The sequence below is a fragment of the Megalops cyprinoides genome, chromosome 11, assembly GCF_013368585.1.
Source record: "Megalops cyprinoides isolate fMegCyp1 chromosome 11, fMegCyp1.pri, whole genome shotgun sequence".
Lineage (NCBI taxonomy): Eukaryota > Metazoa > Chordata > Actinopteri > Elopiformes > Megalopidae > Megalops > Megalops cyprinoides.
Genome location: NC_050593.1, coordinates 27,134,898 through 27,159,238, shown reverse-complemented (window position 1 = coordinate 27,159,238; position 24,341 = coordinate 27,134,898). Strand labels below are relative to the sequence as shown.

The following is a 24,341-nucleotide window of genomic DNA, read 5'->3' as shown; positions in this document are numbered from 1 at the left end:
AAGCACAATATCTGGAAAAAAACAGCAGTAAGATATGTTCAAAGAATATCTATTGACAACATAAAAGTAGAGCATAATAGGGCTAATTTAGACACCAGTCACCTCAATACCATTTTTCGCTTTGAACAATGACAAACAAAAGGAAAAAGCTGGACTATATGAGGCATATGAGTGACCCTCTCTATTGCATACATCTATATGCACTGCTTTTGGAAGGGAGACATTATAGACATTAGGTTACTTTCAGACGGTTTAGGAGAAATCAGTCTCTGATGACACATGCATTCCATCAGATGCTCGCTTTCAACTTCTGCAACAGGCAGTCGTCTCCAAGATGAAGTCATGCTTAGTACCAGAATGTAAATGTACTGAGTCAAAGTGTATTGAAACCATGATTAGCCTACACTAATGCGTAATGTGGAAAAAGTGAAAAGAATCAAAATCTAGATAGTCGACAGATGTTTCAGTTTCTGTAAACAGAGCAGATTGCCTTCACACTTGAAAAACTTCAGGGGAACTATACACCAGTTCATTTGAAGAGGACCTGAGGGCACCTCAAGTGAACTTGATTCTGGAAGTTTGAAAAAGGCTTCGATATCTGATTAAAGGAACCAAACACTGGGTTAGCCCAACTCGGGTCCCACAAATCCCCTCCGCAAATCCCCTCCGCATCAAGTCTGGAAGAGATTAACAGTGGTGTTTTGTTGTACTTCTGACTGCCTGACCTACCCACAGCACTGTGAGTGATGTGAACATAACAACTTTTAACTGAAAGGAACAAACCATTCAGCATATGATGGCTTATTATTTTGATCTTATGTATTGTAATCACTGCAAAATATCTTTGAAAACCCTCATCGATCACAGATTTTTCATTTACGGTTTGAATTTTCACAACAGGCAGCACGCTCTGTTCCTGGCATCACTCTCTGTTCCTGGACTGCACTTCACCATGCCAGCAACCACACTCATTGATTTGACATATTACACACATTTATTGCATTGTTACATAATCAAACATATTAATTATTTGTTTATTGCACATGTATTGCACATTACATTTCTTCGAATGTATACTGTGGTACAGTACACTATTCACAATTTATCCAGCAAAGGGCTCTAAAGAATGTATCCTCCTGAATGCTACAGATGGGTCTTCTGTATGTGAAAATGTTAGCTATGTAAGTTATTCTGGCTAAGATAGTTTTAGCAGCAAATAAATAATCAAATACATGGAAAAATTTGATCAATTTCTTTGAAATTCTGAGCTTTGTGTTGCAATATATTGCCTTTAACTTCCTGCTGTTAGGTCTGAGAGTAGGTCCTACTACTTGCACACCCATGCTTCATCCATGGGTCTTCTATGAGGGCCTATGAGGGCCAAAAAGCAGAAAACATTGAAAAGTGTACTCCTGCTTTCTGTTGTAAGTCTGAAAATGACTTCTTTTACAATCTGTGACTCACATTAATAAGTGAGAAAAACATGATATGTTGGGATACATATGATATCTTGGGACACAGCACAGGATACAGATACCCCCAAAAATACCACCCATTTAGAAATGCTTGAATCAACTTTTGCAAATGCTCCAAAACAAACAAAACCTACTGTACTGTGAGAGCAATCATGCCTGGGCAGGAGTATTTGAGGAATTGCACAATAAACAATTGTGAATAAACTCTTTGAGATAAACTCACTGAGCAATAATGGTGCTTCATTTAACATGCTCTTATCTAAATGTAATGTATTCAAATTTCAAAAGTAACATGCCTGTGGCATATTGCATTAGAAACATATCAGGCATAAATATAAACTATTGCAATGCCTTGTAGTCCTGTCCTAGTTAGTTTTATTGTGACTACAAGTAGTTCAAAATGTTTCAGTGACTGTCCTGACTAAACTAAACAAAATGACATACGTAACTATCTTGGCCTCTTTATGTTGGTTGCCAGTGGCCTTTAGTGTTGATTTTAACATCTCACTAATTACTATTAGAACACTTGATGGTTTGACACCAGGGTACACTACTGAGCTTTTATTAAAGTGAGACAATGCTTTGATCTTCTGAAACGGACCTCAGAGTTATACTGGTCACTCCAAAAACAATTTCACCTATCTTCGTTTAGGGCCCCAGACTGGACTTCCAAACAATGCCAGAATAGCAGCCTTAATGTCTAATTTTAAGTAATCTTTTAAAGACATTTTAGTTTACACTTGATGTTAATTTAACCCAAGTTGTTTTTGTACAGTTTGACAATTTTTTGTACTTTCCCTCTTTTTCACAGTCTGTTTTATTGCTTATTCTAACTTTTTTTCTGTGCCATCTGTTATTGTACAAATTCTGTTTTATAACTGGAAAATGCTTTGAATGCATGTAATGAGAAGGGCTTTATATATAGTTATTACAATTGTCAAGCCACAGCCTGCCTGTCTCCTCAGTAAGAGGTGAAATTGACATCAGAGAGGGTGCTGGTTAGTGGTCATACTGGTTCACAGGCTGACCTGTGTGGGTCAGGGTGCCCAGGAAGTACAACCTCACCCTGAACCAGTGGGCTTGTCTCCAGGGGCATGAATCACAGAGGCAAGGGCATCAGCGTGTTCTCCCCACAGACTGATAATGAAACACATGATGTGGAAACAGGCATTTCATCAATGAGCAGCGACAGACACGTTGATAGGGATACCGCTCACCCCGGCTCCCAGTGCTGGAGGCCGTGTTCCAGCTTCATACTGAAAGAGATACCAGCTCGTCTGCTCTTCATTCACTTTATAGCTCAGGATAAAAGGGTAAAATATTATACCCACTGAACATTGTCTCGCTAAGTAGGGAAAAAGAGCTGCAGTATTACTGCTATAAAGTGCTACCGACCATAAACAGCACACTGCACAAAACAAAACAAAAAGTACAGGGAGAAAAATAAAATGCTGTTAAAAAATATCTTATTGGAGGAAATATCTCTGGGCTATAAGTGGGGTGGTAAGCAATAAAAATGTGTTTAACATGGGCCAAAAAAAGTTTACAGATCCCCAGACACCACATAATTACAAACATTCTCTTCCAAAAGGAAAAAAAATTGCATGCCATTTTTATGTTCTGTACTTATTCCTAAACCAAGCAGTTATATTAATTCACTAAAGTGCTGATGGGCTGTAATTTTTTAGTCACCAGGTCTAAGTCACTCAACTCATTCAAAAAAGACTGGTGTTCATGAATGAAAAAATGCATTTTTGTACACACAGTGTATACTTTGACACATGAGCATACTGTGAAGTGTTACTGCAGCAACTAGAGTATGTAGCAGAGAATGACATGCATTTAACTGATTACTATTGATCAGTAATCAAGTAAAAGACAACAACCTAATCCATGGAGAAGTGTTTGTGAACCAAAGAAAAGAAAAACAATTCATGACAACTGCAAAGCAACACTGCCTGTGGCCAGAGATAACTTTCCTTCAGAGATCTAAAACAGCATTTAGCATTACAAAGTGCTGTGTGCTCAGTGTTCACTGAGCAATATGAACATCTCTGGGAGAAAAAATAAAAACATGCTCTGGATTCCCTTATCTGCTCAACTTCTTGTCCCTTCCTGAAATGTGTGTGTGTGTGTGTATGCGCGCGCACATATGCGCGTGGGTATATGTGTGCATTTTGGGCAAAGACTGCCTTTTGGTTATGCTATCACCTCAGAAAAAGACTAATACCAAAACTGTTCTGTTTAAGACGTTTTTATTGTTCAGGTGCCTAACAAAACAGTGTCACCATTCATTTAGGGCGGGAAGAGTAAATGCTCACATAAAAAAATATAAAAATCAACAATGAAAATGGTAACAAGATTAGGCCTTTTTTCCCCCTCCGTGTCCACACAGACGTGCAGCTCAAACAGTGTCCAGTTTCCTGAGGTTCATTTCAGGATGCGCCCTTTCCCCGTTCTGCACACTTGGATTGCCTAAAAGTAACTGAACACAGTGATCTTTTTTTGTCATTAACTAGCCATGCATACGGTTGTCAGTTCCACTCTTAGTGCTGAGTCAGTGTCCTCTGAAGAGCTCGCACCTTCCGTACAAAATATTTACACAGACCTGCAGCTGGGTTTCACTTTATTATTGTCGTATTGTCATTATCACAACTATCCCTATGATGAATCAAATGGTTCTGAATACAAAGTGAGGAGGGATGCTATGAAATCACTGTGGTTGTGCATGGACAATGCTTCTGAGCGGCCCTGCCAACTGCGTCTCTTGACAGCCAATTGGAACATATGAAAAGAGAAAACAAAGCCAGCTGGGAGTTTTGGCATCTTCTCCGGCCAACGCCGTCCGATCCTGAACTCAGAGATATCAAAATACTGACCGATGGCGTCTTTGTACCATCAGGGCTAGGACTAGAGCTGTCAGATTCAAAGATCTGCCATGAACCAGAGCTACCTGGAACCGTAACAATCACAGGCTGTGTGAAAGGAACCTCTTAACAGGAAGCCTGGTTCGTGAGCTGCGATCTGCATACAATTGAGATAGGAGAAAGACAGAAATAAAACAGAACAGAGCAGACAACAACACTGTCATGACGTTCAACAGAACACCGGCTTCCCTGTCCTCTTTCGGTTTTTTTCCATTCCTCTGAAATGAGAAAAAGAAAAAGAGGGGACAGAGGCATCCTCCTCCTGCCTCTCTCCTGGGAGCTTCGGAGAGGAGAGGAAAAACGCCCTTGGCTCAGTGAAGAGGCTTCTCTTTCCCTGTGCAGAGAAACCTGGTAAACAAATCGATTACTCATCAGCGTTTAGCAGGAGCGGAGGAGAGGGTGACCTCCCGCCCTGCGACTGCGTGGGCTTGCGTGTGCCTCCACGCTGGGTCCGGCTGCGGAGCCGCGAGGAAAGGAACCGGGTCATTAAACGGAAACCGAACGCTACAAAAAAACCACCGGTTCAAGAGAATACGAGCAAATCAAACTGCAGAACGACACGAAGCGAAACTTTTCCGCGATCCGCGACAACGCACCCCCCCGCCAAAGCACACACGTCACAGAGCCCACCAGCTGGAGGGAGCGTTCTCAGCCAATCACGCTCCTCCTCCTCTCGCTGCTGCTTCTCCGCATTCTTCTCGCTCACTTTTGTCAACATTATTTTTTAAAACAATATTAAATCACTGCTTATGACTGGTTATATGCATCGAAAAAGAAAAGGAACACCCAAAACAAATTCACCATTGGTTTCTTGTTCTTATTTTCGTTTTTTTGTCCGCTTGCATCTGTTTCTCGTGGTCCGACTTCACGGCGGAGCTTCCTGTTGGCTGACTGGTCGCCGGGCAGGGGAGGGGCTATTGTATATTGCAGGAGGAGCAGCAGGGGTCGTCTTTGTCCGGCTGGGCGGCACAGTCCATCTGCCGCACGATCTCCGAGAACAGTTCGTCCACCATGGTTTTGCTCTTGGCCGACGTCTCCATGAAGGGGCAGCCCCACTCCTCGGCCAGCGCCTGGCCCTCGCCCGACGACACCTCCCGCTCGCTCTCCAGGTCCACCTTGTTCCCGACCAGGATCACGGGCACCTTCTCGTACCTGAGAATGACACACAAACGCCCACAGCTATTAGGAATGACATCCTTGTGCCCCTTATGCACAACACTAATGGGACCATGCTCTTTCCACACCTATACCATTTTCCACTGGACAACTGGAACCAGGCTGCCTCATTATACCCCTTTTCCACTGTAGAACTGGAAGCAGGCTGGCTCATTACACCCGTTTTCCACTGTAGAGCTGGAAGCAGGCTGATTCATTATACACCTTTTACCAAGGGATTGCTACAAAGTGATGGATAAAACAGCACACACACAGTGTATAGTCTATATATACTTATATATATATACATTATACTATGTGTGTGGGTATGTGCAATTTTTCCCCCAAAATTCTAATATTGAAATAGAAGTGAACAGAAATGAACCAGAAGTGAGCTTTACTTCTCCCCTTAATGTGGAAAGTATAACCCATGTCTGGCTTGGACCTACCCCCCCCCCCCGAAACTGGCATATAATTACGACCTCTTCACCACTGAAATGACACTTATAGCTCTTTAGCGCACCAGAGAATTCATTTTCTACACTAATTTCTGCTCCTAGCCTGGATGCTCAGCATATATCCGGCTTTGGCCTGCTAGGTGCACTCTTTCCCTGGAGGCAAGACTACTGATGAATCTGTCCAACCCTGTCCTGGAGCCTCGATCATCACTGATAGCTCCACCAGATGCAGAAAGAACAGGAAGTGGGTGTTTGAGTACATCGGTCCACTGGGAGAGAATGGAGGCATGTGACCCTGTGCACTGAATCCTTTGCTGTGTCCATATTAGGCTGCCACTAGGACATGAGTGCCTGTTGGCGTGACAGTCACATACTGGCTTTTCCCTCCCTCTCTCACTGAAGATACTTTGTAATAAATCTGTTCAATTTTAAGAGTAAAGACAGATGTCCGGTACCTAAATATGCAACTAACTATGTCGTTTTATTTTACAAAATATTACTAGCGGAGGTACAGATGAAATATTCCTGTGAAAAAATGAGAAGCTAAAGGAATATTGACATGATCTAACCACTGGCCCAGTTTTCTCTAGGTTACGCACACAATGCGCCGAATCATCTGGGAAGACAGTTGATTCCGAATTATAACAGCAGAACTGACAAGAGGAGAAACCGCCATGTCCGCCTCCTTAATCTGGTGAAAACAAAGATGTATCTGGCAGGCTGGGTGTAATGACCACTCCTTCAGGGACCCCGATGAATGAACAACACCGAGAAGACTGACAGGATGCTGCCGACTGTGAGCACCACAACGACTGCACACACTTCAAGCACTACTCCTCCTGTGTTAATCAAGAGGCCAGATATCCATGCTACCATAACTGGACACGTTTCCTTTATTACATTACACTAAGTTATTGTCATTTATCTGACGCTCTTACATACGTTACAGTTTAACATATTATCCATTTATGCAGCTGGATATTTTCTGAGGCTATTGCAGGTGAAGCACCTTGCCCAAGGGTACAGCTGCAGTACCCCAGGGGGGAATTGAACTAACAACCTTTTGGTTACGGGTCCTGCTCCTTTACCACTGTGCTACATTGCTGCCCCTTTATGTTTTCATAATTTCATAATTCGAAGTGTGGAATTGTTGTTTCTATACCACCCAAATGTAGCAAATTGTGCAATTTTAAGGTGCTCCTACACTTCATCATTCTGACTTCATTCTGTTTGACATGCTTTTTAAAACAGATTATAGTTGGCCTGAAAAAACACTGTGATACTCCTGTGCTTATTTAGAATGCAGTGCAGCTTTATGGCCTAAGCATCAAATTTATTGAGTCCAAATAGCAGCACAGAGGAATTAACAATGAAGCACCACAGGGGGGCACTAACCTTTGCTATACTTTTCAAAGGCTATTCTTTCAAAATGAAAGATTCACGTCAATAAATTATTAACTGATGCTGGACCAAAAAAATCAAACATCTCTATCTCACTGGGGTATCATACACACACAGCTATTCTATAACATAACACATAACACATCAACTCCTCAGCAGAGGTTATCCAAGACATGACAATACCGCAGTTTGCTAATGAAGGTACTCATGAACGTACCGGTAGGTGAATTCAACAGATGAGAAAGTGCAGCTCTGCTACATCTGAAAACTTACTCTGATGTACTCCAACAAACCCAGATTGAACTCTGATTTCTGCCTTCCTTATTCTGTTAAACATTCCAGGAAAACCATTGGGGAAACCAGCAGTTTTCTTATGCCTTGAGTAAAACTGCAAATACACACTTGCTCTGTCTGGATAAAGGAGTCTGTCTCACAAACATATATGTCTGCATTACTATATATAGCCCCTACATATGAGAACATGAGGAGGTTAATGGTCATCCAGGTTTGTCATCCTGTCCATAGCCTAGAGTATATCTAGGACTGTGTCAAGCCTTTTCTGAAACATATTTAGGGTCTCTACTTCCACTACAAATCCTGGTAAAATTTTACATGCATTTCTAACTCTCTACCTGAAATAATATGCCCTAGAATCCTTATGTCACTGTCCTTTAACTGATTTTAGCCTATGTCTACTTCTGCTGACAGAACTAATCTTAAAATAGCTTCTGTAGTCTATTTTCTTTGGACCTTTTTAAATTTTAAAAAGCTCAGTCTCAAATCCACCCTGATAAAGAATCTCAATTTATTTCCACTGGCTTTATATTCCACTGGCTTCCAGAACAGGAAGAGTAATAAGTCTGGACTTTCATTCAACTTACTTGTGTCAGCACATGACTTGTTTCCAAAGAAGTTGTGAAATGACTCCAAATAGATACTAACAGTACTACACTGAACGTGTGCAGAACAGTCTTGTTGTGATAGAAGATTTAGTGATTTGATGACAGTTGTGGACATGTGTGTAGATGGAGAGATTTTATGGTGTGGGGATGTGCGTGCACATCCCTCTTCGAGGGTTAGGATTAGAGTTACATTACATTACATTTTTAACAATGTTATCCATTTATACAGCTGGATGTTTACTGAGGCAATCCTGGGTTAAGTATCTTGGCCAAGGGGATAGCAGTACCCCAGTCAGGAATCGAACCGACAAGCGTTCGGTTACGAGTCTCGCTTTTTAACCACTATGCTACACTGTCACCAGAGAATTAGGGTTAGGAAGGGACACACCTTCAACCCTCCTCACTTTACCCTGAACAGTGATCCCTGACACACCCTAGAGCTATGCAGCTGTGGGTCTGTGACATTCTATCATAACCACACCACTATTCCATGGGGAAGATTCCAGAGGAAACCTCATGTGGGCACACTGGGATTACCCTGGAGTACTTATGTGCATATGAGAGATTATCCTGGAATACTTGTGTGACAACCAAAAATAACCATGAAAGCGAGTACTTTCCCTCAGATCTGCTTCACAAAAGGGCAAACATGGTCAAAAGCAATCAATCAAAAGAATATCAGCTGTAAGAGTAAATCTTCATGTGTTTTTTCTTGTGCTTTATCGCCTCTCAGATTTCAAAGCAAAACAGTCCTGTTTTAAAATATCAGGTCAGACAATGTCTCCTATGACAATCATCAGTTACTTGATAATAAAGCATTATCACTTATTTCATGCTTTATTATGTTTTACTTCCTTCATACATTTAAGTTATAGGTCTTTCTAGGGTTGGGTGAGATCAAAATTTTCCTGTTGTCATATTGTCACATTTTCCTATCATAATGTTTGTCTAGTATTCCTTTTTTAGTGAAACTTGCTTCCTGCAAGTCAACAGTACAAAACTGTTGATGCCAACTGGCTCTCCCTCTTTTATATGTTTCGAAAGCTTAAACTTCAGTCAGTTATATATTATTTTTTAGTACGAGATCTGCAATTCTTTTATCCACTCTCAATCCAATCTAAATGCACAACAACCTGATATATGCACTTTCCACACTATGTCCCTCAGAACGGCACACCTACACTGTTGGTCACACTTTTTCATATCATAATTATGAAAACTACAGCGGCAATATCTATAAATATCAGGATGTCTAGTATTACTGGACCAAGCCTACCTCTTTCTTTATTAGATGAATTTACTAAACCAGATGTTTGCTGGATGATAAAAGCAATCCCTTGGAGTTCGTCTGTGAACAATTACAACACCTTTGAAGCACAGATGCACATTCTTTGATGGAGTGAAACCACAAAAGAACCCATCAATAAGGGCCCAAATCTACAATGTGCTATTTCAATACAACTCTGTGACTATTATAAACACACACTCTTCCATTACACTATCAATACACTCTGCTCTTCAGACCCACTACTGTAATTATGCATTTAGCAAAGGGTCAGGCCCTTCCAATCAAACCATTCCAGGACGGCATGCCTGATAAAAGAGCATGCTGGGCTATGAGTGCTAAGCCACCAACCAGGCTGTTCTATTCATAAAATGAGTAATGCTGGGAAGGGTCAAGTAAACATGGGTACAGCTGTGTGGAGGTTAGTTGTGCCAGGCGAGTGGATGGACTGTGTTCTACCAGGCTGTGCCAGGTGAATTTAAACGGTGCGCTGGACTCTACCAGGTCAGTGTAGAGACTGCGCTTTACTGGGCTGTGTAACTGTGTCAGGTGAGTGTCAAGACTATGTCTACTAGGTTGTGCCAGGTAAGTACAGAGACTGTGTTCTACTAGGCTGTTCCAACTGAATATAGATAGTGTGCGGGGCTGTGCCTGGTGAGTGTAGAGACTGTACTTTATTGGGCTGTGTCACTGTGTCAGTTGAGTGTAAATAATGTGTTCTACTAAGCTGTTCCAGGCAAATGTAGAGACTGACCTGAAGACTGTGCTGAGCTGTGCTGGGCACAAACAAGTGTGCAGACTGGAGTAGCTCGCCGTTTCTTAATCTCCACTGCACAGCGCCACAGTGGGGAGAGCTGCAACTCCACTCAGCACCAGCCTCACTCTGCCACCTGTCTGCATGCTGCCAAACCACCGCATATCACTTATGTGTGCATCAGTGTACGCGTGTGTGCATGTCTGTCATATATATGCAAGTGTCTGTGCGTGTGAAAGATGAGGCAGTGCAGCACAGCACAGCATTGCACAATGCTAGTGACAAGCCCAGATCAGCTCTTTAGTAGGCCTTCCTCTCCACTGTGTTGCAGTGGAAAGCTCACGGAGCGCGTGGGTAAGAGTGATTTCTGAAGCACTGCCAGGCTTTTGACCTGTCCCTTCACACTGTCCCCAGCTGTCTGCTCCACTCTGTGCCGATGAATCACTCTCTGGAATGACTCACTACTTCCCATCAGTCTGAAAAACCAACCAGCACAGCCTGCTGTCTGCAGTGCGTGCAGGCGGTGAAAAAAAGATATTTCAGTTCTCAAAGACAAACCCGTCACCATGTAATCTGTCTGCATATGTTACTGGTAGGCACTGATTTCCATCAGGGATGAGGTCCTTGAAACAAACTTGCACTGAATACATGGGACAAACCTTTCCCACAGACTTGGTTCTACAATTGGGGAAAGTGCTCCCTGCAAATTTTCAAACACACAAATGAAAGTAATAAATTGAAATGCATGTGAAGAAATTGAAATGAAGACAAATACATGGGGACTGCACTCAGCAGAATAACGGTCCCTGGTAGGTAGAGATAGATCATGCTGGGGTAGGATGCTTCAGCAAGGCAAGTACTTTTTCCACTAAGTACAAGCTCATCTTGGCATTGAGGCACCAGATCATCACAATTTCACCTAATCCTTACACTCAAACACATTAGGCAGTGGTTCAGATACACAGCTTCAATTAAACATGTTTCAGATGGTGCATTATCAGACAGGACGCAACCTATAGTGAGAATTTTACCCCATTTCACTAACACCATTATGTCGGAAACAACTGTAATATGGCTGCCATGAATCAGCAACTACCTGTCCGTTCGTTTATTGTTTCAAACAGAGCTTTCACGGCCGCTGGCCGCTACACTCCCTCCCCTGTAATTTCGGCATCGAACCATCGCTGCTCCGCTCGATAACCCACTGGCCTTCGTCCTGTCAGAGCGGAAGGTAGGTGCAGAAAACACAAGGCCGCTGTGAGTCCCTGCGACACAGGAAGTGCGAGGCATTCGGGAGGCATGAGCCACGGCATGAGAGGAGAGGCTCTATACATAGCCCTAATAACAGTGGCGAAGCCTGCAATTCTGGGAGGCGTGTGACGCTGGCTGCCGCGGCAACCGAGGGCCGAGCCGCTTGCCCGCGGGAAGGCCGCGCGGGTGACGGACTTGAGCCAGGGGTGGATGACAGGAAGGAGAGAAGGCCGTAACAGAGATCAGAACAGGCACCCACACTGACATCCAGAGACAGCTTATCTGACCCTGAGGATGCTGAAGGACCTATCACGCATGCATTATTCAAAAAAAGTGTCCGGGAAAATATATGCCTCCTCTACCTTTTCTTGATTTGTGTCAAAATGGCATTCCAAAGTGCAATTTTATTTCAATGTTACAGTTGCATTTAGTTTATCCATTGTCATATTCCCCATCATTCATTGATACTGTTCAAATCTGTCTCCGAGAGCTGCAGCAGGAAAAGACTGATGCTGGCATAACTAATCTGTCAGGAGGGTGACAGTGGAAATACGCTACGAATCTAACACGTCTGTAAGGGTCTAAAAAGCAGCAATGAGACTGCAGGCTTTATAAGGACAAGCCCTGCACTTTTCTACCATTGCTCCTCACCTGAAATTAACTGGAGCAGAGACACCCAGCTCATCTCTCACAGACTTCTTCAGTCTGCATAATGCATGATGCAATGACTGGCGTGCAAGAGGAATCGGGGCAAGAGGCAGTGGTCGCTGAGCCATGCAGCCAATGTAAAAATCACAGCTCCTCACTACATTACGTTATTACATTACTGTCATTTAGCAGACGCTCTTATCCGGAATGACTTGCATAGGTTACCACTGTTACATGTTGTTCATTTATACAGCTGCACATTTACTGAGGCAGCTCTGGGTTAAGTACCTTGCCCAAGGGTACAACCGCAGTGCCCCAGTGGGGAACTGAACCTACAACCTTTCAGTTGAGCCCGGCTCCTTACCACTATGCTATACTACTGCCCCTCATTAGTGAGAGCGAGTGGGTCACAGTACGTGCTTCTTTCAGCCTCAGGAGCTGCATCTCGGCCTACTGGGTCCTCGGGTACGGACACCAAGCAAGGAAACCGGGGGATTTACGGCCCTGGCCATGATGGAGGCAAGGAGAGGTCAGCTCAGAGTCAGGAGCAGCACATACCAAACTCACTGCAGATGAGAAATTTTAGCTGATTCAGGAATGGGAGGCAAGAACGTGCCCCGCAATGCTCCTGAGAAAGCCGGATTCGCTCGAGAGCAATCCGCTGGAAATGCCTCCCTCCACAGCACTAACCAAACGGCCGGCCTGCTGACCCCAGCAAAGCGGGCTCGGTCATGGGGCACCAGGCGATACAGGGGATGCTGTGAAGAGAGAGAGAGTGATTAAAAACACACACATTCATCTGCTTCTCTTACACAGCCTCCCTTCGCTTTCTTTCACAGACTCGAGGTAACCCATGGAAACGGCTCCTTGCTTCAGCTTCCTGACGCAGAAGCGGCAGAGTGGAGGAGAACAACGAAAAGCAGAAGCCTCCCTTTCCTCTCCTCCTGTAAATACAGGTCACTGTGCTGACGAGCGAAAGGCTGCAATTAAAGCAGTAAATAATTTCCCAAATACAGCAGTCTGCAGGATCATCCCTCACACCATGATCTTAACAGGATGCAGCACAATCCACAGGGTAGGAAACGAATACGCAGCAAACTGGCGTACCCTTTACCCTATGAAAGCAACACTTTGTGCGCCCTACATTTGTAGTTACTGAAAGACGAATCACTACAGGAGATTACCAAAATACTCTGTCAATCACTGACATGAACAAATGCAGAACCTGAGACTGCAGGTCCTCATGGCTCTAACTGAATCACAACCTAGCGGTAAAATGTTTTTACAATCCTCCTGGTATTTTAAATTCTATATATTCTATATCTTCTATATATAATAACTATCTTCTATATATAATAAACTACAACTAAGTTGCAAATGAATGTATGTGCCATGATGTGTACGCCTATATCACGAGTAACATGCCACTGCCTAGCTCTGGATAACAGGTTCTTCTTCACCCATCAGTATATTAAATTCACCTCGTGTAGTGGCTTATGAGGTAATCCTGGGCTAGCCAAGCACTATGAAAAATAACAGCTGGACTGACACTTGGGTAGAAAGCACTGTCACTCCATTCTACACCACGGAGATCTCAGTGCTTGTGAAAATGACAGAGTGCTAAGCTTTACAGCCAGTGTTGATGGACACAGGGACCTGTCAGCTGTTAATGTGAGCATGGGGAAGGAGCCCCTTTATGAAGAGCAGGCTGTTCAGAGACGAGTGTGGCAGTGTGGCTCACACAGAGACTCTACTTCCCTCCTTACCTTCACTGCCATCACAGCTGTCATTAGGTTCACCTGTATACAGCCTACATGGTGTGTATTTACAGTGGAAAAGACATGCAACGCAGGCTTACACACATGCACCCAAACAGATGTACAGACGGACAGACAGAAAAACAGAGAGAGACAAACAGGACAGACGAGATTGCACAGACATGCTTCTACAGACAGGCATGCCCGCGCACCCCGTGATTCCATGCTACGCAGTGTACCTGCTTGAATGCGGTCTCGACTGGTTCGCTCATCCTGGCACAATGCATCTGCTGGAATGAATATGGCTGTTGTGAATGACACAAAGCTCTGTGCTGAGCCCCTACTGAGAGCGCACCTGACTGCGAGATGGGGCCTTTTCAGCCGTGGTAAAAACGGAACTGGGAAATGGAGCTTCTGTACTGGTTCAGAGGGAGCGTCTCCACCTCTTCAGTCTGTAAGATTGGGTTATTTTACACTCCCCAGCAGGGGGCAGCACATTGTATCACCCCCCCCCCCCCCCCCCCCCACCACCATACACAGGTTTCCTTCCCGGTATGGAGTATACTCAGTTATGTCCTGGACCTGTACACAAAACAATGAATATGAATGAATATGAATGAACACCACAATGAAACATACAAATATGAATGAAAATTTGTGACTGAACATGACTCAGTATGTCCACATGCACTCCCATTCAGACTGCAGGAAGTCTGGCTCTGTGGTTTTATGACTTTATGGCTACGTCATGCTCAGCACTGACTTGGATGAAAATGGAGAGGAGATAATAATCCTCCATTTCTTGTTTGTACTTTAATGTGCATTTTTTCCCTCTAAATCACCTTTCACAGCAACCCTTCAGAAAAGCAGAATGAAGGTACTCTGTAGCCTGGGGTTCTTACTGTACATGCTGCAAACTGCAGCGCAATCATTATTATCTCTGTAATTATCGCTCTGCACACACACATTTTGATGCATTTCTCTATGCACGCTGTGATTTTACTGCACTTATCTGGCATTAATCAACACTGTTACTGCCATAATTCCTAAAGCCCACCCCTTCCCCCAGGGCTCTGTGACTCCTAACCATTCACATGGAAAGCTGAATAAAATCTTGGGAATTAAGAAGGAAGACTGTCCAGACACTATTAAAATTTTGAAATGCCGGGTTGTTTCTGTGGTAATAATCATGCTGTGTGCCCCCAAGAGAGGTGGGGGGGGGGAATGAAAACATTTAGGAGCAAAGTTAAAAGGAAGCAAAAAGACATGTGGAGAACGGCCATTAGAAAGGCATCTCTCCATAGCTGGAGGGCAGCACTGTAACACGTTCCACAAATGCTAGGACTGGTTAATAATGGAAAGCTCCCTGTGTCATGAACAACACGTCCCTTCTTTTCTCTTCACCATTCCCTTCTTTTGCTAGCAATAACAAAGGTACTATTGTCTCATTATTTGTTTAGAGTTTGGCAGAGTGATATCCGATGGCGAAACATCTTTACCAACAGAAAATTTTTAGCAGCGGGTTATGCTGAATAAACTTTGCAATTAGAACCCATATTTAGCCAAATAGGACGCTGGGGTTTCCTGACTGATTTTAAAATTACAATTAGCCCATCACTAGTATAGCCAAAGAGGGCAGCATTTTCTTCATAGAGAATTTCTGTAATTGTGTTTAACTTTGACTCCAGAACATGGAGAAATAGCCTGAAACTGACTGCTGGCACATTAAACATGAACTTTACCATCAGAGTGGCACTCCGTATCACAGCAAAATGTGTAACCTGTCAACTAGGCCATAATAAACCTTGTATAATGAACAGTATTCTTCACTTCCAGAGTAACTAAGCAAACATAGAACATCATTGTTACTGTTCTTCTTAATACATTTATAAAACACACACACAAACAGGCATGCATGAGTACACACACACATAGACACGCATGCACATGCGCTCACATCATGTCAGGAAGAAACTTCTATTTCTTGTAGTCTGAGCCAAAGTACCAGCTCATACTCATCATTTGATTTTAAGTTTAGTTTGTGTCCAATTCAGTCCTACTTTAAGCTCAGTCTGTACGGAACAGAGCTAATTTCACCTGAGAGATATCACAGATTTCACAGGAACAGTGCCGTTAGACCTCACACTGCAGTCAGAATAGGTCTGATTAATAATATCACACCTGGCACCTAAAAGTACCAGGAGGAAAAAAAAAAAAAAACACACAAGAGAGATTAGGAACATGCTTAATGCAGCTGAACCAAAAAAAGTGAACGGATAAGGAAACCGGCTCCTACATTTTACAGTCAAGTCCCAGACAAAAAAATGCAGCAAAGCGCTGGGTAATTTGGGCCATTTTCTCCTCAGATCTCTTCCCCGCTGACATCAGAGGGCGAAGTGCCTCTCACTGAGGCTCTGCACACTGGCTGGAGTACAGCCAGTGCTGATCCCAGATCTGACCCACTGATTGCACAAATCGACAGCTTCTCACATTCACTTACTGTAAAATGAAACGGGAGAGACACTGCAAAGTTTGTAAATTAAACATCAATGTGGTTACAGGGCTTCTTGCCTGCCATAGACCTTTCACACCGAATCGACTAGGCCGAGTCCAGACCTGCTGGTAGAATGCTCATTTTCTTTTCCAATTTTCACCCATCTTCCGCATACCTGTTGGGTCTGACTTCCCTGTCAATAAAAAATTTATATTGTTCCATACCTTTAATACTCGGGGTTTATACACAAAAGCTCTTCATTTGTTTCAAGAACAAACTTATTTGGAATACTTTTGTGGATTTATAACTCCTTTCAGGCCATATAACCCTCACATAAAGCCCAGAATGCATTGCTTTTTTAGGATGGGAGTAGATAAGACTGAGTTCATGTTGCTTGAATGTTGTCTTGTACAAAGTTGGTTTGTGTTTTGTGTGGTGTTACTACTGATATCCATTTTAGTAGCATGCTAGTCTTGTGTTAATATGTAGAAGTGATGTGTTCAGTTTCAGAAGTGCATTCTAGGGACTACAGGTGAGGCCTGCGGATGAGAACAGTGTGAAATGGAGTAAACTTGCTTTCAAATGAAATATTAAGAAATCAGTAATCTTTAATCTCCTGTGGAGATCAGAAAATGCTGTCTTTGTTGCAAGGAGTTATAAATACAGTATACTTTTGCCATTCATATTTTAAAGGGAAATGTCACATGCAGACATCACGGCATGGAAAAAAACAGGAAACAGGAAGTCGCTGTAATAACTGGCTCCTTGGTTTTCAACATGCACACATACTTGACTAAAAGGTAAGGAAAAACATTTTTGCTGAAGTTGTCAATTTAAAGCCCAGCAAGGGACAACCACATGCTCACACGAAATGACCCATGATATGTTCCACACTCTCAGTTTTAAAGGACTTCAAAGGGTTTCAAGTTAAAAGAAGAATATAAAACAAATGAAGAAGTCACTTATAAATCTTTACAGGATGGAGCTTATGCTGGTAAAATCCTGTAGTTCTGTCATGAAGTACCTCGTCTGTGAGACATTTGCTTGTGGGAAAAATAGGTACCTCATGGAGGTGAGACTGCAAATCATAAATATTAAGGGATATTACCATTCAGAAAGGTGAACTCTCAATTCTATAGAGCATCTACTGACAGATGTGGTGCATTCTTGCTTCTAAAATATAGCTGCACAACTGCATGCTTATCTTTACAGTCTGACATGAATTTTCCAAAAATGTTCAGTCCTGAAAACACTGGGAAGTAGGGTATCATGGGCACTATATTCTGATCTGAAGTCAGGCGCTATGGAGGCTCGGAGTTCAAGACTCAAGATTCAACATATCCCCACACTACTTCCCAACACTGTTCTTCGATACTAATTCAACACCACTCCACAAACCAGCTTCCCAACATCTCTCCCAGACACTGCTCAATGCTCCTGTTCCAAAATTACTCCCTGTGAAGTCTTCAGTAATACTCAACCACAGCACCACCACTGCTCTTGAATACCACTCCCCAATGCTTCTCACCAAGAATGTGATGGCAAAGCAAAATATAGAAGAAGGTTTAAAAAAGCAAACAGTAAAAAAGACAAAAATGCTGGTTAAAAATGGCCTCTGACCAAAATAAAAGATCTAAAAGTACTATGAAGGGAAATTCCTCTCACGTTACAACAACTATTGAGAATGGGATTCTCGAGTGAAAAAGAATTCTGTGTTGAGCTAACGATACTCTCAAGCCAGCAGTAGGTTAGGCCAGTTCCGCATACACTGACAGTGACTTGCCCCGGCTGACCGTGACCCACGACACTGTGGAGCACCAGCCTTACAAAGTCACGGCCTTTCTTCCTTTGCTTTCCATCAGTTTCTCCAGCAGCACTGGCCTGTCATTCTGTCCCACCCCAGGCTGACAACACACGGTCTGACAGCAGGACTGACACGGTCACAACTCCATGCCCCGCCCAGGAAGGGCGTACGCTTCACTTCCAGCTCAGTCCCATGGCGAAGAGTCTCACAAGAAATGAGCAGTGATGCACAGCCCCGATCCCAGGACATTTCTTAGGCAATGCTTACTATACTGCCCTCATCATTACAAACTGCAATACGCCATTTTCCCCAAGTTGGAATGAACAGCAGGGTTAAATTAATTAAATCAATAACACATCCAAACAGATGCCAGGAAAATCAAATGTTAGCACAAATGAATTGTGCAATGTTAGTAGTTTTTTTTTTCTTACTCAGTGGGGTACAGCAGGGCAGAAAAATGATTTGTTCCCGTACTGTAACCCCTTGCAATACACACCGCCAATGATGTCACCCCCCCACCCCCCACCCACTTTGGGTGTGATGCCAAAAGTCAAATGTGGCTTTAGGTTATTGCAGCCTAATGGGATCCTGATGTTTCTTTGGCTTCAAATAGAATACATTCCCATTAGGTTCTGTTGAGCAAGGAAATTTCAGCTGGCTAGACAGGTGTGTGTAAGCCATCTTGCAGTTTTTGACTCCGTACGCGTGTACGTACGTATGTTGGTGCAAGCGCATGCATGTGTGAGTGTGTGTATTTGTACATGCTGATATGTGCTGATGTGTGTGCTGGTGTGCATGCAATGGAGCAGAGATGGAAACTGTGACACTGACATGCATGTACATTCAACATTTTTATTCACCTGGTATTAGACCATGTAACCACTGCTGTTCTGATACCACACTACAAAATGTTCCACACAAATGGACGATAAAGCCTTGTCTTTTATTACCTTTGTATTTATGGAGGAGCAAACACACCTCCTACAGACATGTAATGAATGTGAACACAGTTTGCACTCACCAAGGCACTCAGTAAAAAGGTGTCATTTAAATTGACTCATTGTCTGTGGAAATGGATGTCTGCGTACCCTTGAACACCCCCCCCCCCCCCCGGCTCCAGGTGGGATGCAGGACACCAGCAGGTGAGTGCCTCGCTCTCATGCTGAAAATGCACTTGCCTCTCTTCGACTGACTCATAATCGGAGATGTAACAGCATTCTGAGTTTTTGATCACATAAAGAAAGGAACTACACCCTCTCCTATGAAGGCTTAAGGGACGCCACCATTAGCAAACCTACACACCACTGAGGACCAGAAATGGCCATCGTACTGACTGCATGTGCTGCTCGGACCTGCACTCTTTCCACATGGACCCCAAACTGCCTCTACTGCAGTATGCCATCACAGATTCTCTTTTAAACAACGGGAACACTTTTTTTCTCTGTGCTCTGTTAACAATCACAGCTAGATGTGGAACATACCACAAGCAGAGGCTAATATGAATGGTATTCCAAACTCCTCGTATTTCTGAACTTAACGACCTTGCCATTCAGCGGAAGGCAAGCTCTGCTGTGACTGATATAAACCATTCTTTATCCAACTGCTTTGCGATACTGCCACCTAAATTGCAGTATCATTGCTTTCAATACAGAACAGCTTGTTTATGGAAGATATTTGCACCCTGGCAGACTTATTGTGCCATATATCCTTCAAACATATAAGTTAATTGTTAATCCTTAATCAAATGGTGATAATTCCTTCAAGCTTGTATGCTAATTGTTCTGTTACACCATATTGTCTTGTGGACTTTGCTGTTGACTAACAAACTATAAATATAATTTCATTATGTGCGGACAATACATCTGAAAGTTCTTTCATGTGTCCACACACTGAATATTTTACTCTGGTGTGTCTGTTGTGTCATCTTATACATTGCACTGTGGTCTGTTCTGAGGAAGGGAGAACTTCAACTTCCCTGTCACACTCTTCCATTAAGTACCAAACTTTTCAGTGACCAATCTGCTGTGATTGGAGGTAAGTGGAACAATAAGGGTTGAACTGAAGACTTCTCAGTAGTCAACCCGACAGATCAGTGGTTTGTGTGTTGACTACCTGCCACAAAAGCCCCGCTAGACTTCACACCTTTGGTATATCATATATTCGAAGTTCACATTAGCTGGTGCCAGGTCACCGTTTTTAACACTATGCTAATGTAAAGCAGCATTCACTCATTTTTGATGGTGTCTAAACCTTGCCTGAAATTTGCTGCCCTGGAACATGGCTGGCAGTCACGTGTGGACAGACTGCCCTGAAAATCAGCAGGTCACCACAGAAAAGGCATTAAGTTCACAGTGAGTGACCCCTCTACAGGAAACTGCATTTGCCTCAGCTCCCCGGATCCCTCGACATGAGCTCATGTAAAAAGCATTCCTGAGCCCCTGCTTGCACACCCAGCACCGCTGCTGACGCCTCTCTGTACCACTCTGTTCTCTTTCAACAGCTCGCTTTCTTCTCTTAATTAAAAACACCATTTTCCCCTCACAGGACCTGCCATTTCTGTTTGCTTAAGGAAATCCTGCCATGACACACTCCAACCTCTAATGCTTCCTTTCTGCTCGACAGTTGCCACAGCAGCAGAGAGTGTACGAGGGCACAGGAAAGTTTGGAAATCCTGGACCACGCAGAAGATAGGGGTTAAATTCTAGGGCGTCATACTGCACTTTTTCACTGATCTTTACGCTACAGGGATTAGCTGCAGAAGTGGCGCCAGTGAACAGCCCATCCACACAATATGAAGATAAGAGTGAATCTGTGTTGCATGACACCCCCTAAATCACTGCCTGCAGTCTGTGTTGCACTCCCTCCAGAGCACACCCTGGGCACTGTTGTTGTTTGTTTCATTAACGGCTGCAGCAGACACAGACCTGCAGTCAACTTGTCAAACACACAAGGCTGCATCTGAAGCAGCCAGAGAGACACAATCTATTTAGCAAAGAGTGCAGAGGAATCCAGGCTGGGCTCTTCTGATGAACAAACCTGACACACCTGCCAACACGGGTTCTCTCCTTCGAGGGGAATTACAGGTGTAGCAGTACCACAGACCTACACTGACCATATTGTGCAATGCACAGTCTGAACTCATATCTCTGAATGCCTCTCACATAAAGGGGGACAAAACTTGACACATTTGCACATAAAACTGGTGTGTAAAAACAACACACTGTAAGCACACTCTCACAAGGGCTTCAAAAAGCCTGCATATTATGTGCAACATGGCCAACCAAAGGCCTGGATGCTGGGAAATGTATAATATTAGGGAATAACAAAAACTAAATGAAATGGCATAATGTACAGGTCAGACATTTCTGTTATTAGCTATTGTGGTAACTAAATGCCTGTGCCGTCACTAGAACCTTGTTTCCCTACTGAATGTAAGTTTCAGCTCACACAGGGTAGATGATCTGGCTGAAATACATTACATCTGATATTCTACACCCCAGCACAGTGTACATAATATGATGCAGAGCCAGCAACAACATTACAAAAAAAAAACATTTCCACAACTTATCTTAAGCCACATCAAAACAGGTATTGGCTAAACCATTAAGGCACACAATCTGTACACCACTCACACATACACAACAGACAAAAATAAGTTACAAAACAGTAATTGGACCCATTTGATGATATACATCCCATCAAACATTCCTGTATTGCGTAAGAGGAGAAGACTACTCACAACTGTGAACACTGATAATTCAGTTTTGACCGTCTTCTTACTGTAGCTAGCTACATTGCTACGTATGTGACCACTTCACCAAACGCGGCCAGTCATAGCCAACGTCATGATCCGTCTGCAGGACACATGTGTACGTGAACACACGACACCAGCAACATAGTCAAAAGCACGCAGATGGACGCCTTTAACCACCTGCTTTCGCTGTCTTTCGCAGTCCTCCTTACCGTTTCACTCTGATGATCTGATCCCTCATCGGCTTGATGTCTTGGAAGCTCTGCTGGTTGACAAGGCTGTACACCAGTATGAACCCCTGCCCGTTTTTGATGTAAAGGTCCCTCATGGAAGCGAATTGCTCGGTCCCCGCGGTGTCGAGAATCTCCAGCACAGAAGGAGACGAATCCACCTCGATTTCCTTACGGTAAAAATCCTCAATCGTCGGGTCGTACTTCTCTATAAAGGTTCCCGTCACAAATTGTACCGTCAGGGCGGACTTCCCGACCCCGCCGCTGCCCAGGACCACCACTTTGTACTCACGCATTGCCCCCTTAAAATGATTCAATGAATGCAGGCGAATAGCAAATGCTAGTACTCTCTTGTCGACATTTAAACTCAATAAAATAAACACCTGTTTAGCACTGCTAATTAACAGTTGCGTTTCATTTCCCCTGATAGACGAAAGGACGTGAAATAGCTCCCTATCTCTGCTTAGCTATGTGAAATAAACAGCCAAAGCACAAAGAGTCGCCGTCTGAAGGTGGGCTTCATTGCAGAAATCCTCTCCGGCAGACCCGACATTGATGAGTATTTGGGAGCTAGACGATTGCAAATGTGCATCAAAAGAAAACAGGCGGCTTTGTAATTAATAACTTGTGCTTTTTTCATATGCTTAGATCACTATTCGAATGCATGATTTTAAAAAAAGAAAAAAAAACTTGCTGTGTCGAGGACGCTCCTAAAGAAAAAAAAAATCCCTGTTCAGACTTCAATCTGAATTTCGCCACTGACCTTCTGGCTTATTTCAGCAAGAGACGCTTAATAAAACGTTTGTTAAAAGTTAATAAAATAAGTTCCGAGTCTGTGTCTCTTTTCCATCCTCTCTTTCATCGTTCCGTGTCATTCTCAAACCGAAATACTCTCGGCCGCCATACTCTCGGGTGGAGACGCACCGCCGCGTAACCAACCTGGCTCATCCCGGCTTCCGTACGGAGGAGAAAGATGGGTCTTTCCCCACATGACAGATGCGCGAACAGCCCAATAGCTGCCTCCACTTACCGTAAACCTCGCCCACGGTCTTGTGGCCCTCGCACAAAAACGACCAGTGCAGGTTCAGTGGGCTGGATTTCCGTTGGCGTGGGCCGACATCTGAAACAGTGACATCACCGCAACCCGCGTCCAATCGCAGCTGCAACTCGAGGATGTGAATCTAGGAGGAGGGAAATACGCCGGATGCTGTTGCTATGGTAACACGAACAGCTGTGTCGCTGGTGTACCTGGAATAGAGAGCGGTGAAGAGGGACATGTACACGACTAGGAGGCAATGGTGCGGACATTATTGTAATAGGGGATCACTGCTACCACTGTGCAAAATAAACTTGTGTCTCTTGGTGTATCCCCACACTTGTGATTAACAGATAATGCCCTATGAATGCTTCTAGCTAAGCTAAACCCTTAAATTTGAAAATCCAGATGTATGAGCGAGATGTGAAGGGGACTCCATCTGCTTTTAGACTAACCTGAGGCACAATAGCAATATCGACTTGATTTTTCTCTTGATTTTCTCTTATGTGTGGCATGACAGTTCCTCTTTGAACTATCTTTCTCTTGTCTGTTTAATCGTTGTGAACTACACTATTTTGAAATTATTACTTTTTCCAAGATGTATCAATTAACTTTTGCAATGCGTATATTTTAACATCTCATCAAAAGGACAAGCATTTGGAATATGTATTACTCACTGTAAGCATATTAACAGTGAAATGAAATGTAGTCAGCCATAAGCAGTGCAAACCTTAGCATTTTGGAGGGCTAGCAAAACTCAAAAAAAGCAAATCTTACAGTAACATTTAATAATATAGTGCAATTACATGCAGCATGGATTAAAAGAGCACTTGGGGTTCAGCTGTATTGGTTTTCAAGCACATTGGCACTGATAAAAAATACTAGCATTAACTAATATAGAGATGCCAGACTTAGTATCAAAAAGATGTGTCGGTGTTGTGTTTTTGGTTTTCGATATGAAAAGTCCAAGAGAATGAAGGCCTTACTTAGGAAGTGTACTTTGGTCTTGTCTG

General features: G+C 43.3%; 1 protein-coding gene across 1 annotated transcript; it reads right to left on the bottom strand.

The window, feature by feature from the left end:
- Nucleotides 1-4,712: 4,712 nt before the first annotated feature.
- LOC118785685 (ras-related protein Rap-2a-like) lies at nucleotides 4,713-22,740 on the bottom strand. The gene is made up of 2 exons (XM_036540549.1): nucleotides 22,275-22,740; nucleotides 4,713-5,554 (listed from the first exon to the last, which is right to left on the bottom strand). Exons 1-2 carry the CDS (start codon nucleotides 22,586-22,588, stop codon nucleotides 5,317-5,319), a joined length of 552 nt encoding a protein of 183 aa, XP_036396442.1. The 5' UTR covers nucleotides 22,589-22,740; the 3' UTR covers nucleotides 4,713-5,316.
- Nucleotides 22,741-24,341: the final 1,601 nt, after the last annotated feature.

Coding starts and splice junctions, on each gene's coding strand:
- LOC118785685 (XM_036540549.1), bottom strand. CDS start 22,588: ATGCGTGAGTACAAAGTGGTGGTCCTGGGCAGCGGCGGGGTCGGGAAG. Junction 5,555..22,274: donor CAGATCATCAGAGTGAAACG/GTAAGGAGGACT, acceptor TGTCATTCTCAG/GTACGAGAAGGTGCCCGTGA.